Raw genomic sequence first — 16,968 nt, 5'->3', positions numbered from 1 at the left:
ATAGCAAAGGTTCCTGACTCCCCTGAATCACTATTTAACACCTGGTTCTGTTCCACCAGCCCCTATCTGGCATGTGGCTCTGGTTTGTGGGCCTTAAGATCCTAGGAAAAAAAGCAAAACAAAATGGAACCTGAAAGCCTAAAATCTGTCTGAACCTGAGTTTGGGTATTTTCTCATGCTAGGTTTAAATGTGCCTTGGAGTCACACACACAACGTATGTGCCCATATGTGACTAGAAAAATCGATTGTATATGACAGCCAATGGAAGTCTTTCTTTCATGTTGCACACCAATTGAAGCCAATTCTTGTGTATGAAAAGTAAAACATCCTTATTGTCTCATTGGCTAGCCATAAAGGTATCTTTCCACGTGCTAGCATTTCCCTAAATGTATGCACAGCAGACGGCAGCCATCTCGACTCATGAACCACCACCCTGTCCTTGATTAAATTCCTCCCAACGTCTGAGGGTGTGTACACACTCCAGTTTGCTTTGCGTCCAGTGCACTCTCATTGCCATTTTGGAAAGTGGCACCTATGCCAACAACAACAACAACAGCATTTATTCAGTACCTATTCTGATGTTTCCCCTGTAAGCAGCTAATGGCAGCTGTAGTTCAGCAACATCTTCAGGGCCAAAGGTGTCAAAGGTCTCCCACTCCTGATCCACCCTAACAACGGTGGATCTTGGGTCTCAAAATTCAGCAGCACCTTGTGCAACACCAAGATTCAGCACCCCCTACCTCTCATGCTCTATTCTAAAGCATAGCTGTGGCGTCCTAACCCTGGTGGCACCCGCAAAAGTATCCGCGCCCAGCCCGACTCCTAGGAGCTGAGGTCCCTTCTCTCTCCCCCCCCCCCAATAAAATATTAGAGGCCAGTTGATGCACATTGCCATTCTAGTGATGTTTGTGCACTGTGTCATGTGATCGATTGTGTGTGGTGGGGCTTACCTGCCCCCCTATATTTTATTCAAGTTGGCATCCTTGGCACCCAAACCGGTTGTGCTCCCCTAAATCCGCCTCTTACCACTGTGGTTGTAATAGCACAGTGACAAAGAAGCAGTGGAATTTCATCAGTAGATGCTTTCCCCATTATTACACCCCCCAGGGTGAAAAAAATATTGAGTGGGGTGTCCTTTGGCCTTTGGCTTAGAATCAGTTTGATTCCCTCCCCCTCTTTCTTCTTTCTTTTTTCCTTCTTCCTCCTGTGAAGAGGCTGCATCCTAATGTTTTAATGTTGTATTTTAATCTTGTTTTTTAAATTGTATTTTAATCAACTTGTTTTTATTATTGGTTGTTAGCCGCCCTGAGGAAGCTGGGGAGGGGGGGATATAAATAACATATTATTATTATTATTAATCACATGACACGGTGCGCACAAAACACTATTTGAATGGCAGTGCCCACCACATGTTGAATTTCTACCTGCCGTGCTGCTGTTGCCAACGCAGGAGCCCTGGCAAGAAGCGAACTGGAAGAAGTGAAAGCGCTGCGGAGGCGTCGTCGGAGGGCGGGAAGGGGCCCCGTCGCAACCATTTCTTCGACGGTGGCGCCTCCTCCCGCCTTGTCCACACGGGCTCTTCCCGCCTCATTCCTTGCAGCCGCGCCTGCCGAAGGCGTCGCTAAAGAGCATCTGCCCGGGAACAGGAAGGAGCCTCCCTCAAAGCTGCCGAGGCGGCGGCGACGAAACTAGGCAGCCTACGAGCAAGCGGCGCTATCTGGACCTCGCCAGGAAGCGCGGGGACGCAGCTGGACCGGTTTCTTCTCCCGCGCGCGGAGCTGAGCGAGGTGATGGGGCTGCTGCTGTTTCAGGGGCGATGCTTTCTCCCCCCTTTGGGGGAAGGGATGATTTAGGTTGAGATGAAGCCTCCAGCCGATGTGAATGGAAATGTCCGCGCCTGGCACTTCCATGGGGTGGAGAGGGAATGGGGTTAAAATGCTGTGCGCGCCTTTTAAAAGATCAAGAGAAATCAGAAGGTTGCGTTTCGCAGGGTAGCAGAGTCCGGACTTTGGTGTATTCGGCTTGCTAGGCTTATAGGACGTATGAAAGGGGTCGGTCTCGCTGTGGGCAGGGTTGCTGCATTGCGGGGGGGTTGGACTAGATGACCCTGGAGGTCCCTTTTCAGCTCTACGGGATTTCTGTGAGGGGTGCAAGTGAAAGGAGCGGCTGAATATCATGCGGTGCCAAAGAGAAAGCCTGACCGCTCCGCACGTTTGTTTGTGTGGGAGATAAAGCAGAAATACAGACAAAATTGGGGAAACAAGTCCCTCCACACGTCCCCCCCCCCATTCCGTTTTGTGAGATGCACAAGATGTTACGATCTTTCTTTTGCCAGTACGTATGTTGGCTGTAGTCCAGATTCTTCGCTGGGTTCCCAGTGCTTAGGTTCTGCCCGGAAAAAGAGGTCTTTCTTTTGAAAGACCCATCGTCATGTTAAGGCCAAGGTCTACAACTTACGGCTGGGAGTTAATAGCTACATGTTATCTTTTACTAACCAGCTGTGAAGTCCAGCCCCACCATTATGGTGAAACATTATCATACAAAGTTAGCAACATGGTCAAGCCATGTAACTCAGGGATTTTTGTAATGTTGATTTTAAAATACTAGTTTCAGTCTTCTGGTACAATCGTAGTATGTGAGGAAAGGGTAGGATTTGTCCTGTAAGATGCTTATTTTCATCTTCTAAGAGACCTTTGTACAAAAAAGGACTAGTTTTTCAAGACATCCTGTGGCACCTTAAATATGAAGTGTGATAACCAAACGTTTGTCATATTCAGAGGTGGCCCACTGAAATCATTTCACATTGAAGTAACTAAGAACTGCTTTCATTCACTATTCAGTGAATGTTTGGGATATATTACTTCTCAACAGCTCTCTTCAATACAATCTGTGATTTCTTTCTTGGGTGACTAAAGCGTTAACATGCTTCAACAACTTCCCTTAATATTAAGTCATGAAAATGCCTGTAAAATTCTCACGGAACTAGGAACGCCCATTTTTTCTTCCTCCTGGGGCAAGAAAGTGATCCCTGAAATCAAAACACATAAAACATCTCTCCAGTTTAAAAAAGCCTCATAGCTGAAATTTTAATTCATATTTCATATGCCATTCTATCCTCATGTTTACATGTGTTTTTCTTCTATTATCTTCCCCTGCCATATTATTCCAGTGGAAATAATACCGCTGAAGACAGAAAGGGTGAGAGATGCAGATGGATAAATATTCCGTGATTTCCATATACTAACCATTTGTATTTTATACAGGGATGTAATTTTAAAATGATATCTAACAGTTTGTGCAGAAAGAATGACATATTTAATATCTGCAATATAACCTCTCCATACAGTGGAGGAAGAAATGGATTTGATGTGGAGTCCTGGATAACCATTTGCCCCTTCACTCACACTGATCCATGTAAGATGCAGAATTCTGCATGAGGGATGCTGCAGTTGCCCGATTAATTTTTCACCTTTAAGATGCAATATTCATTAGTAGTATTAATATTAATATACTTAACCTTTCACCTTAAGGTTTCTAGAATAGTAGATTAATTGAGAAAATGATTTACTCAAAAGTATCTTCTGAGTAGACATACATAGGACCGTGTCTGTCAAATGAGTATTTTCCAGTATGTGCAGGACTGCTGCTTTACAATGCAATCCTATGCATTTCACTAAAAAGCAATCGAGCTCAATGATGTTTAATCTCATGTGAATTTATACAGGAATGCAACCTTAATCTTCATAGGTAAGAGTTCTATCCAATGTTAGCCCTACTCAAAGCAGAGCCATTCAAATTAATGGGCATGATTAACATAGGTTCATTATTTTCAATGGGTCTACCCTACTTAGTCTTGTCTCAGTTGAATGCAGCCTTAAGAGTCTACATCAGTTACACATTAGGCTTATACTACAGATGGAATTTGTTGTGTCAGTTCACATTTTGCAATACTGGCAAAAAATATGAGTGGTTTCCAATTAGCTAAGTCCTGTGGACTCCCTGTTTTTCCAAAGGCAAGACAGGGACCCCCTTCCTTTGAAAATGTTGATACCTCTAGGGTAGTTTTTGCTATGTGAATGGGTCGCAGATTCCCCCGGGTCCACAGACCACTACAGTAATTAGGAACCACTGATCTATATAATAGAAGAGCAAAACACTTGATATTTATCCTTTTTTCTTTTGGTTGAATGCTTTGTTTGAATTGAATTAATAGGGGTGAAAGTCTTCATCTTGTTTAATGGTTAGCAGAAGTGTATTTGATTTGTGGTCACAGAGTCTGGTGTAGTTTCTTATTGAACTTGGTTATAGGAAAACCTGAGACCTTGGTTATTGGAAAACATATAAATGATTTATTTTAAAGAAATAAGTCCGTGCAGCTTTCAAATCAAATCCTACAGGGAGGAGGGTGATTAGCAGGAAAAGAAATACCGGTAATTTTATCCATCTTTTCATCTTGATTCTGCAACTCCTCATTACATCAGCAAAATCTATCGACTTTTTTCTTAGGGTTAGTGGGTGTAATGAAAGCTACCATGTCAAGGGTCATGTTATAACATGTTGGAGTTTTGTCTTCTTGTAAGTCAGCTTGGCTTTGCTTGTTAAGGCTTTACTAAACCACATTATTTATTTGTATAGTACTATGCCAACACACTCTTAGAATAGGAAACCAGCATGCAGGCATCTCCAATGAAAATGAAGATTAACAATGAGTTTGAACCTTAATTAACAATATCAACAAAAAATAGAATTGAGGGTCACCAGAAATGAACTCAAATGTGTTGTTTGACAGGCATATCTAACTATAAAATTATATCAGGTTGTTTTTTTTAATATAAAAAACCCCAGATTAATAAATATTTTAGCTGATTGGTTGCCTGTCACCCAAAGGTCTCCAAGCAACTAATATTAAAGAAAAAGACGTGCAACTACATCATACGATAAAAAAGGGGGAAATCATATAACATGTTAATATTTCATTCAACATATGGGAAAACAAAAACAACAAACCAGCCCCCTACATAGTAATAAAAAACCATTTGCAATACTGAAACAAAAAAACAAGGCAATACTCCCACCCACTAACCAGCAGATAAGACATAAACTCAACCCTCTTCCCTAGCCCAAATGACAATTCACATGGAGTCAACAACTCCCCCACTAGTTACCAGTTCATTTCTGGGCCCAATTCAAGGTGCTCACTCCACCCAGAAGGCAGGTTGCTTCCTGCAAATCAATGGAGAGTGGGTCCAGGGTCTTCCGGGATGGTCTGGCACCTCTCGCCTTCCTTCAGGGGGAAGCAAAGCCAAGCAAAGCAGGGAGCTGGTGGCAGAAGTTTTACCTGTTTTGCCATTGTTCTGGCTACTCCTCTCCTGCTGCTGCTTGGGGTTCTTCCGTCAAGGAATCTTGGCAATCAAGGTTTGTTGACGGTACCGTTGCATATCTTGACACCCCCTACTCCCCATCACAGCTTAAGTTTCTTGGGTTTTCTGAGGACAGAGGATTACTAAATCTGTTTACATCGGTGGTGTAGATCTGCGCTAATAGCAGAGAATGGCAATGGTTGATAAGTGATGATACAGCGATTGCAGTTACAGCAAGATTCTTTCATGCCATTAAAATGTAGTATCTTGGAACACGTATTTCTCCATTACCTTTGTGTAAGTTTCCCACAATGGAGCATCTCCACAAATTGGGTTTTTTTAATGATAACAATAGCTTCCATTGCCAAATAGCTGCACCTCTCCCTCTGACCCAGTTCAGATATAATGTCAAACCATAGTTTAGTTTAATAAGAATTAGTTGCAGTGACCACAGGTGTTCCCACTCTCTTCCCCTCTCTTCCCATGCATACGCACAAGTTAAATGCACACAAGTAGCGGGCTTTCTGTACAATCATCTGAAGTCATCTTGTAAATTAAAGTTGCCATAGGATGGCATTTGGAAAAGTGAAAAAATGCCAGTGTTTTTAGTTTAATTATAACCTAACCAGCCTTTAACAGCACCTCCTTTAAAGGCTATTTCTATAAGGGCAGAACAGAAGAATATGCTGGAGCTAATATATGGGCTTCATTTATATGTGAATCCTAGTTGTATAAACTCACTGCGTATCATCAACGTAGTCCCATGCCAAAAGAAGTCTCTGCATAAGGAACTCTGGTTTAACCACCCCTTTAATTATGTCAGTGTTTTAATGTCACTGTGCTCCTTTGGATAGATGTATATCAAGTTTTAACATTCATTTTCCAGAATGGGTGGGAGAGAAAGAAGCCAAAACATCTCAGAATTGTTCTGCCCGTCTGCTTACAACTTGTCTGTACTAGCTGCAGAGGACCTGCTCATTTGTGAAGGAATAGAATAATTAATCATTTGGCTTTTTCTTTTTTCTTTTCCTTTGTCTTAATAGGCTAAAGAACGCACAAGCCACCATGTGGGGAACCCTCCAATCCATTTTAGGAGGTGTAAACAAACACTCAACCAGCATTGGGAAGATATGGCTCACTGTCCTCTTCATTTTCCGTGTCATGATCCTTGTGGTGGCTGCAGAAAATGTCTGGGGAGACGAACAGTCAGATTTCACTTGTAACACTCTACAACCTGGGTGCAAAAATACCTGCTATGATGATTATTTCCCAGTTTCTCACATTAGACTTTGGGCTCTCCAGCTTATCTTTGTGTCTACCCCTGCCCTTCTGGTGGCAATGCATGTTGCCTACAGAAGGCATGAGAAGAAACGGAAATACCGACATGGGGAGAAAATTGACCTTGAAAGTCTGAAAACCCAGAAGTTCCACATCGAAGGACCCTTATGGTGGACATACACCAGCAGCCTCTTCTTCCGAATTATCTTCGAAGCGACTTTCATGTACATATTTTATCACATGTATGATGGGTACCGTATGCCTCGTGTAGTGAAATGCACTGATTTTCCCTGCCCAAATACAGTAGATTGCTTTATTTCTCGTCCCACTGAGAAAACTGTATTTACTATTTTCATGCTGGCTGTGTCAGGCATTTGCATGCTCCTAAATGTACTTGAGTTGTCTTATTTGATACTAAAGTCTTGCATGAAGAAGTCTCCGACCAAGAAACCACTGCCCAATCATTAGATGTTTGTATGTCATGTACCTATTTTGCATTGCTTAAAAGCTCATCTGTTTTTAATTAAACTATAGTAAATTACACACCTTCTAAATAGTGGGAGTCCATCTTATTTAACCCACAATTCAGGAATTCTTTTGTCAGTACAGGCTTATAATACCCAAATACATCTAGTTACAAAGCTAGTATTTTGATTATTAAGCAGCTCTTTTTTGGCTCCTTTGGGCAAGAAGAGCGCACAGCCTCAAACATCATGATTCTTTATCAGGTGTTTTATTCTCAGGATAAGTAACAATTATTTCCCTAATTACTTTACCCCCTCAACTTACTGCAGTTAGTTTTAGCTATGATTTACAAACCTGGTTTATTCAGATAAATCATGGTTTGAAGTTGGCATGTTTAGACAAACCATAGTTAAAACCAACCACAGTTTGTCCCAGTCTAAATTTAACAACAGACCATGGTTAGTTGAAAACAATACTGAATGCTTCCAATTTCCTTCCAGAGGAGGAGAGCAAACTCAAGGCTCACTCACTTCCATAATCAGAGGCAGCCTGCCTCCTCTGAATACCATTTGTGGGGGAACAGTGGGACAGGGCTATGATGCTCATGCCCAACTTGTGTGCTTCACATAGGTATCTAGAAACAGGATGCAGGGCTACATAAGCCTTTAGTCTGATACAGGAGAGGTTTTCTCATTTGCTCTTACACAGCACACTAAACCACAGTTTAGCCATGTTAAGTCTACAAACAGCCACTCTTGAACATGCTGTGCAAACCCTGACTGCCTTACATAATCCTTACCAGGGTTTAATGGGACTTGAAGCTCTAAAAATCATATTTTTAATATGCATTTCCCTTTGTTGAGATGTAAATGCCATCAAATTGCTCTGTAGCAGTTTTGATCACCACGCTCGGCATACGTTTTGGTGGACTAGAGTGTGCTTCAGATGCACACAGTTCCATGCCTCTGATGAAATGGACTCTAGTCCTGTGAAAACCTGTGGTATGATAAAGTCTGTTAGTCTTTAATGTGCTATAAAATTCTTGGTTTTTATTAATCTGGCGGCAATAGAACTGGGCATACCACATAAGAGCTGCCTATGTGAATAAATTGTGGAGAAACTATAGTTGAGTTCTGCCACTACTTTATTTAAAATGTGCCTTTCACTTGATGTAGGAAGAAAGCCAATTCTGTCCTTTAAAAAGTTCTGAATATATATATATATATATATATATATATATATATATATATATATAGTGACACCGTTTTGGAAGAAATTATTGTACTGCTGCTATGAGCATTTTCAGGAAAGCACGAAGATATATCAGGATTAGCTAGAACAAGTAATTCTGTCTCCCTGAGAACATCCTTAATCCAACTATGACAAACAGGAACTTTGGTGTTTTCATGCTTCTGCTTGTTGAATGCATAACTGAATGATTGACTGCCAAAAGAACATTCTGCTATTCAGTGGTCAGTATTACAAAATATATTATTTGTATGAATGACACCTTTTTTCCTAATTATCCTTTACTCATAAATAAATCACATTTGACATGCCTTCAGTTTTGTTACTTGAAGGGTTTGTGGGTACGCTATGTTTATACCAAAAGTGAGCGGAAAATATACTGCCACTTGTAACAGTGCAAAACGCCTGCAAATATGGACATTTCAAATTTATAAATAGGTCACTAGTTTTGTAAATAGTTCAAACGAATTGCTTAAACACTCTCATTATTACAAGAGACAAATGTGGTCACCCCATACTCTCTCATGCATATTCTCACACACAGGCCCCCTGCTCAGCTGGTGCATGGCCAATGCTGCCTTTTGCTCATCAAATAATGACTGAGGAGTGGGCAGTTGACATTCCCTTCAGAGTTTTGGGCTTTGTACACCCCAGCAAGGTCTTGAGGGGCTCGAAAAATTTGCTGGGGTGGGTGGATCAGTGGGCTTTCCCTTCATTTTTTAAGTATTTAAAGCACAGAAAAGGTATAGGGCATGTTTACCCCCTAACCCTGCCTCACTGTGCCTCAGTATCACATAAACTGTTAAGTTATGTGACCTTCACAGGGACTTTCTTGATCAGCATGTATAGCATGCCAGGTGTTAAGTACAGGGGAAATATGGATCAATGGAACTGGCAAGGGCATGCAACCAAATATTTGAGCTGCCCCAGTTGCTGTAAGCTAAATTCTGCTGAAATGCCACCTTAAACAATACCCTCAAAAACACCCACTCAAAATACCCACATAATCTGACCTACAATCAGAGGAGTGACCAGAACACACCTTGGAACTTGGCTTGTGACCTTTATACGGAATCAGACCAGTGCTCCATTTAGTCTTGTATCATCTACTCTGTCGGGCAGAAGTTCTCCAGGTGCTTAGGCTTTCCCTTCCCTGCCCCCTAAGTAATTTTAAACTGGAGATGCCAAGAACTAAGCGCGAGACTCCATAAAGTCCTGGACCCAGGAAGTTTTAGAAATTAATCAAGCCTCCTGAACCCCTGGATCGAGGCTGGCTTCCTCTTGAAGTAATCGCCTGGGAGATAAGCCATTAAGAACAAAGGAAAGATGATGGGCTATTAAGAAAAAGGGGTGGCGGCCAGCTATGAGTTAGAAGACAACATGAGAGTTTGAAGCAGAGTCTTTAGGGTTGGCTGTGGTGTGACCTATAGGAAAAAAGGTTGCAAGTTGCTAAAGAGAGAGCGTCCAAGTACGGTGGCTGATTTCTGTTTTAACCCAAGGCTGTGGCTACAGGAGAAACAAGGCTCTTTTGGGGTGCTGATGCTGTGAACCTCCCAATCATAGGCTCAGGTTGTATATATGTGTAAATAAACCATATATCATAAAGACACCACAGTCTCCACTGTTTCATTTCCTAAAGGAAACACAATCCCTGGGTGAACGCCTGGAAGCCCTGGAATCTCGCACCACTGGGGTGGCGTGCAACAACAGCTACAACATTTATTCATGACAAGAATATATTGACACTTAGAATCTGTGACATTTGAAACAGGACTTTTTGTTTGAACCTTTCAAACATGCAATCATTACACTTTTGCTGCCGCAATCACAAGGAATAGAAAGTTGCTTTAAAAAAAAGAAGGAAACTGAATCTCTAAGATTCTCACAGCCCTTAGTGAGTTGCACTGAGCTGACTTGCCACCTCTTGTTTCAAATATCAGATTTCATTCTGTACAAACATCTTATGTAAACTTGCAGAAACCACCCAAACTTGCTATGCCTATGCTCTGCTTACTTATCCACAAAGACTACATAGTGTGCCTTGAACAATTCTTTTTTTAAATGATCCTTTCGCATGGTCCTCATGCATGTGAAATGCCTTCAATGTGCTACACAAATATCAATTTGCACCATTGTTAACTATTTCTAGCCAAAAGACAGTATTGACAATTGTAATAGCTGTCCGTGTTAGGGTGAAACTGATGAAGTATCACCCCAAACTATGTGAGGCATGGGTAATGTGATATCCCTCCCTCAATTCTATTATTTTAAAAGAGGGGAGAGAGAATCAATTGAGTTAAAAGTGTACAATTATTGCACTAAAATTAATAATATGGAAAAGTTATTCTTTTCTATGTCTTTCTCAACAGTTGAACTTTGTCTGCATTTGTAAAAGAAATTGTTTGCAATTTGTAGGTGGGGTAGTTTGACAACCCAAATCAATCATAACCACAACCTACTTACTTATTCACTTATTTATTTGGCCACAGATTAACACGTGTAGTTTTACCAAGTCTTTTCCCATTTCAAAATTGTAACATCACACTTCTTTAAACATCTGGCTATGTTTCTCTTCCAGCTATTGGCTTCTGATTCTGACAGTTTTGCAACTTTTAAAAAACGGCCTAAGTGTTTAGAATTGTCATACTGCCACCTGCTGTTTATGAGCACCATTCGCAATCTATATTCATTCCAAAAGCCATAGGCTTCAGTGTCAAACACACTAGGGATGAAGACTCACTGAACAGAGGGGGCTTACAAGAACACACCCAAGGCTGGACATCAGATGCCATCCATGGCTAGGCTCCCAATACACTCTGGAAAAAGTTGGGATTGAGGTGGGACTCGTACTCCCCTCTTCAGTACTACTTCTGGCAAGGTTCTCATTCACTTCTCCTCACCTTCCCAACCCCAGACACCCTCATGTTGACTAACGGTTTTCCCCACCTACATAAAGAAACCACCACTGTAGTTAAACCCTCCTTTGGGTCTTCATTCCACAAGACGAAAGTGAGATATTTCATCAAAGTGCATGCTGTGGAAGGTGATGTATTGAAGACTGTCCAGCAACATACAAAAGGCCCTTGTGACCAAAAAAACCCCCACCAGAGACAGGGAAGGGGTTGAGAATCTGGCTCCTGCCTTCTTACCTTATCTCGAGGGACACTCCCCAGAAGCAGGAGCAGACAGGGGAGCACATGTCTCTGTAGAATATATCCAGGGTCATTTGTGCCTCCCAATCTAGCAGCATCTAGATCAGAGGTCTCCCACAAGTGGGTCACAGCAAAGCTGTTGCCACTACATTGAACTCTGGATAAGGCTAACCAAAACAAATGAGCACTCAGATAAGTGATTAAGACACTTCCCTTCTAGCTTTCTCAATCCCACTGCTTACAGTGACTGCACTGGATGAATATTAGTTTCTGGGCCCCAATTCAAAGTGCTGTTTTTGACCTATAGTGCCAAATGACTCAGCATCACAATACCTCAAGGACTGCCTCTCTCCATATGAACCTGGACCATGAGATCATCCAGTGAGGTCCTTCTTTGTGTGGTGTGCATCTTCCACAAGAGGTCCGGAGGGTAGCAACATGGGAATGGGGCTATGGAGGAATAGTTTTGAAACTGTGCTCTAAATTTAAACATTGCATTGCAGGGGGTTGGACTAGATGACCCTTGGGGTCCCATACAACTAACAATTCTATGGAAGCAAAAGAAGTCAGGGTGTGTAGAACGCATATCACTGTTTATATGACTTGACATTCACAAGATGAATGGGAGAGGTTGGATAAAAGATATCTCTTGCTAAGAGATATAGCAAGAAGCAAAGTGTAATGAAAGGGAAAGTAACAAAAAAGCCAAATAACTAGACTAGACAAGTGTGTAGTGTTTATAATTAGAGATGGGTATAATATGCAGACTCATGCTGCAGCATATTATAATCAGTTAGCTTAGCTTAAAGCTCTTTGTTTGAAACATATATAAAAACTTTATGCTGTGTTGGGGGCAGGGAGATCTCCAGTTCCTGAAGTGCCCACAGAGAAATAAAGACGTGCCTTGATTCTCATATCATTGGCCTCACTTGTTATTTAATCCCCACCTGGGAATGAACTGCTTAGGGTGGACTCCCTTACCAGGTCTTTTCTGTGGTGGCTCCCCGCTTGCAGCATGCTCTCCCCAAGGAGACTTGCCTGGTGCCTTTGATGCATAGCTTTCAGTGCCGGTGAAAAACATCCCTCTTCTCCCAGGCCTCTGGCTAATTAAACAGCCTATGGCAGGCATCCCCAAACTCAGCTCCCCAGATGTTTTGGGACTACAATTCCCATCATCTCTGACCACTAGTCCTGTTAGCTAGGGATGGTGGGAGTTGTAGTCCCAAAACATCTAGAGGACTGAGTTTGGGGGTGCCTGGTCTATGGCCTTTTAAACTGGGGGGTTAGTATTATTATTATTGTTTGTTACTATGTTATATATTTTTGTGCTTTTAGATCGTAAACTGCCCTGTGTTCCTTGGATACTGGGCAGTATAGAAATGTATTGTCGACATCCATCTGTCTCGAGAGACAATGGAGTGTGCCTGCAAGGGTGAACTCTCATTCTCACCGATGTGGTCCGAACGAAAGCAGAACAATAGGTTTGGCACCAGCTTGGCTGCTGGAATTGCCAGAAGGAGGCATACAAGGTGCCATCCAACCGCCTTAGGGACTCCACTCTGGATTTGCGTAGGGTTTGCTACTTTGATTTTTCTTCTCCCAAAGAAGCAGCGGAGGTTTAGGGTCAGAGTTCTCCTTCTCCTTGGATTCCCGGGTGGACAAGGCCCATCTCCCCCTCACTTCCCTACAGAATGTGCAAAAACCGGACTTCCGGGGGCGGCGCGAAACCGTGATGGCGGACCTCTTCGAGCTCTGAAGAGGGGCACCGCAGAAAAGGGTTGTTCGCGACGGCGCAGCGACAACCCATCAAGAGAAACCACGGGCAGAGTGAGTCCGTGGCCGTGGGACCCGGCGGGCACCTGGAGCGACCCCGAAATCACGAAAGGAACCCCGTAAGGGGCTCCGGAGTGAAGGAGGGGGAGTGGTGCTGTGGGTTCATCGCTCTTTCTGCGGAGGCGAAGCCGCGCGGCTGTCACGGATGAGCGCTGATCCTTCTTCCAAGAAACATCGGGCTGAAACATCAAACCCGTGAGTAAGGACCTAAGATCCTACAAATTAATTCGGAAAATTTGGCTGAAAACGGGAGACGAGAAAGAGGAAGTCCGTCTTCCGGCACTGCTTGCAAGATCAAAGCAGATGATCTAAAGAGCGGAAAGCGCTGTGAGTAGAGAAGCTTTCAAGCTTTAAATTGGGACTTTCGTGCACATTGGAAACTTTCCTTTTAAGAATAAATACAGCATAAATTGGACCTGAAGTGGTCCCCCAAGGGGCAAGGGAAGACTCTAACTCCATATTCCCGGGTGGCCGGTCAAAGTTGTATAAACTGCGGAACTGTTGCAAACTTCCAGACACTTTTTGTAATTGGAAAGTGTAACTTTGAGCTTATTTAGCTGAAGTGGATACATTTGCAGGCACCTTGCTGGAACTTTGTTACATGTTTAAAAGTGCTCTGCAGGACTCTTTTCTTAGTGTGTTGGAACTAATTCGCCTTTAAAGGTGCTTTCAAAGGTGCCTTAAAGGTGCTTTCAAAGTTGGAACAAAGGGACTTTGATGGCGGAAAAGTTACCTTCTTCTCACTAAAATTTTGGTGGCACTCCCCCTAGAGGATATTGGTAATATAGAGGCCTGGGAAAAGTTTTCTGTTTATCCTCTCTCAATGGACTGTTTTTAAATTTGGGCTTGTCTTTCCCATGGGACTATAACATTTGACCTTGAACATTGACTGATGAGTGGCGCAGGAAAGACAAGAGCAGCCAAAGCTAAAGAAGCTAAGGAGAAAGAGAAAGCAAAAAAGCAGGCACAGCTTGTTCAAACAACTTTAACTCAGGGACGCAGATTATCAGTTCCAGCTGTGCTTGCGACACAAAAAGTAGAAACCGAAAAGCCTGAAAAATCAGAGGAGGGAGATATGGCAACAGGAGGAGCTGAGGGTGTACTGAAACAAGTTTTGGAACAATTGGCAGTGATAAATCAAAAAATTGATAATCAATCAATAAAAATTGATCAATCAACATCCTCAATCCAGAAGTTGACAGAGCAGGTTTCCCTACATAACCTAGCAATTGAAAAATTGCAAGGAGCATCAGAAGAGAATCGTAAACTGGCAGGGGAAGCCGCTCAAATTGCAATATCGGCTAAAAAAGAGGTTGAGGAAGTTAAAGCGGAAGTCAAACCTCTTTACAAACAGATAGGTGACCAACAAACCTATCTCTCATTGGTGGAATTGAAAAATCGGGAGACTAACCTCAGGCTGAGGGCAGTCCCAGAAATTGAGCAAGAAGATTTGATTGGACTCTTGACAACAGAGTTTACAAAGTTCTGGGATCTAAAAGAAGAAAGTGACTTTAAAATTGTATCGGCTTTTCGGTTGGGAAGATTGGTAAGAAAAAATAGATCCAGAGACTGCTTAATAGCTTTGAGATCAAGGGAAGAGAGAGACAAAATACTAGGCCTACACTTTAAAAACTCAATTGTGATACAAGAGAAAAGGGTGGAAATTTACCGAGACATTCCCAAACAGTTATTGGATTTGAGAGCCACCTATTCAGAATTGGCTAAATTGTTGAGACTTAACACAATTCCTTATAGGTGGGAGTTCCCACAAGGACTATCATTTACTTACAAACAGAAGAAGGCTAAAATAAGATCACCAGAGGACCTACAAAAGTTCCTGCACGACCACGGAGAAGATCTCCAAAAAGAAGCAGCAGCTAATTGGCCTTTACCCAACCCAGGTGGACCAACGCCTGCACCTTCGGAACCAGAGGAGAAAGAAGACACACCGCTCTAGGTGTGACAGAATAGTTCAGGATGTCTCTGCGGCTACTCAGTTGGAATATTAATGGCGGAAATTCCCCGGAGAAAAGAAGGAGGTTATTTCACATATTGAAGAAAGAACAATTGGACATTATTTGCCTACAAGAAACTCATGTGACCAGGCTCCATAGAAAGGTTTTAGTTAATAAAAGATTAGGCCAAGAATTTATATCGTCGGACAAAGTAAAGAAGAGAGGAGTGGTGATTTATGCTAAAGAGAGTCTGACACCTAAATTTTTATTCAAGGATGAACAAGGTAGAATTTTGGCAATTGAAATTCAAGCTCAAGGAGAAAGAATATTGATATTAGGAATTTATGCTCCAAACGATGGGAAATCAGAATTTTTCAAGAAGCTGCATGAGACGCTGCTGGACTATCTGGATTATGCTAACATCATAATGATGGGAGACATGAATGGAGTGGTGTCTACACATATGGATAAGTCTTACAATCAGAATTTAACATCAGATGGCAGACTGCCTAAAACTTTTTTTGAACTGACTGACAATCTGGATTTGATTGACATATGGAGGACAAAGAACCCCCTAGGTAAAGAAGGAACTTTCTTCTCTGAGGCCCATCTGTCCTGGTCAAGGATCGACCAAATTTGGACCTCCAGGGGGATGGCACCAAAGACTAAAAAGGTGGAAATCTGCCCAAAAACATGCTCCGACCACAACGCCTTGAAAATAGAATTTAGACTAACTCAACCCGGTTCCTTCAGATGGAGAATGAATGACACATTATTAAGAGATCAAGAGATTGTGAAAAAGGCCCAAAAAACACTAAAGGACTACTTTGAGATAAATTTGAATACTACAGTAGAAAAAAGAACGATCTGGGACGCAAGCAAAGCCGTTATGAGAGGGTTTCTGATACAGCAGAATACAATCAAGAAAAAATTCTGGAATGGAAAGAAAGATAAAATATTGGAGAAAATACACCAAGGAGAGAAAAAATTGAGAACTAAACCAAAGTCAAAGGAGGTGCTGAGAGAAATTAAATTCCATCAAGCAGAATATTCAAAATTGATTAATCAGGAGATTGAATGGAAAATAAAACAGATGAAGCAAAGATCCTTTGAATCAGCGAATAAATGTGGAAAGCTGCTAGCATGGCAGCTGAAAAAAAGACAAAAGTTAAACACGGTTACAAATCTAGAGATTGAAGGAAGGATGATTCAGAAACCAGAAGAAATCAGGAAGTGCTTCCACAGATACTTTAAAGAACTGTATGCACAGGGGCCTCAGAAAGAATCAGAGATAGATCAATTTTTAAAGACAAATGGATTATCAAAGATAACTCAAGATAAAAAATTAATCTTGAACTCTACAATAACTTCACAGGAAATTGAAGGTGCCATTCAGAATATGCAACTAGGCAAATCTCCAGGCCCGGATGGGCTTACCTCCAAATATTACAAGACTTTGAAGGACTATTTGATACAACCCTTGTTGGAGGTATGCAACCAGATCATGGAGGGGAAGAGGGCACCAGAAACGTGGAAAGAAGCCTTCATCACATTGATACCCAAGTCAGAATCTGAAAAGACTCAGCTCAAGAACTACCGTCCCATCTCACTCCTAAATGTGGATTACAAAATATTTGCAGACATTTTGGCAAATAGACTTAAAAAAGTATTAAATGA

General features: G+C 42.0%; 1 protein-coding gene and 1 long non-coding RNA gene across 2 annotated transcripts; one reads left to right on the top strand and one right to left on the bottom strand.

Annotated features, from left to right (window-relative positions):
• Positions 1 to 1,648: 1,648 nt before the first annotated feature.
• Positions 1,649 to 7,192, top strand: LOC310675786 (gap junction beta-2 protein-like). Its single transcript, XM_083436887.1, has 2 exons — positions 1,649 to 1,787; positions 6,404 to 7,192. Exon 2 carries the CDS (start codon positions 6,426 to 6,428, stop codon positions 7,104 to 7,106), a length of 681 nt encoding a protein of 226 aa, XP_083293013.1. The 5' UTR covers positions 1,649 to 1,787; positions 6,404 to 6,425; the 3' UTR covers positions 7,107 to 7,192.
• A 933-nt stretch (positions 7,193 to 8,125) lies between these two features.
• Positions 8,126 to 10,028, bottom strand: LOC310675874. The gene is made up of 2 exons (XR_014510270.1): positions 9,432 to 10,028; positions 8,126 to 9,359 (listed from the first exon to the last, which is right to left on the bottom strand). It is a non-coding gene; the product is annotated as an uncharacterized lncRNA (long non-coding RNA).
• Between the last annotated feature and the right edge of the window lie 6,940 nt (positions 10,029 to 16,968).

The sequence above is a fragment of the Podarcis tiliguerta genome (genome assembly GCF_965153285.1).
Source record: "Podarcis tiliguerta genome assembly, chromosome: 4".
Taxonomy (NCBI): domain Eukaryota; kingdom Metazoa; phylum Chordata; class Lepidosauria; order Squamata; family Lacertidae; genus Podarcis; species Podarcis tiliguerta.
Note: the sequence above shows the minus strand (reverse complement) of the source record. Positions and strands in the feature narration are given on the sequence as shown.

What these genes read in the sequence shown, in the direction of transcription:
- LOC310675786 (XM_083436887.1), top strand. Translation starts at nt 6,426, where the DNA reads ATGTGGGGAACCCTCCAATCCATTTTAGGAGGTGTAAACAAACACTCA.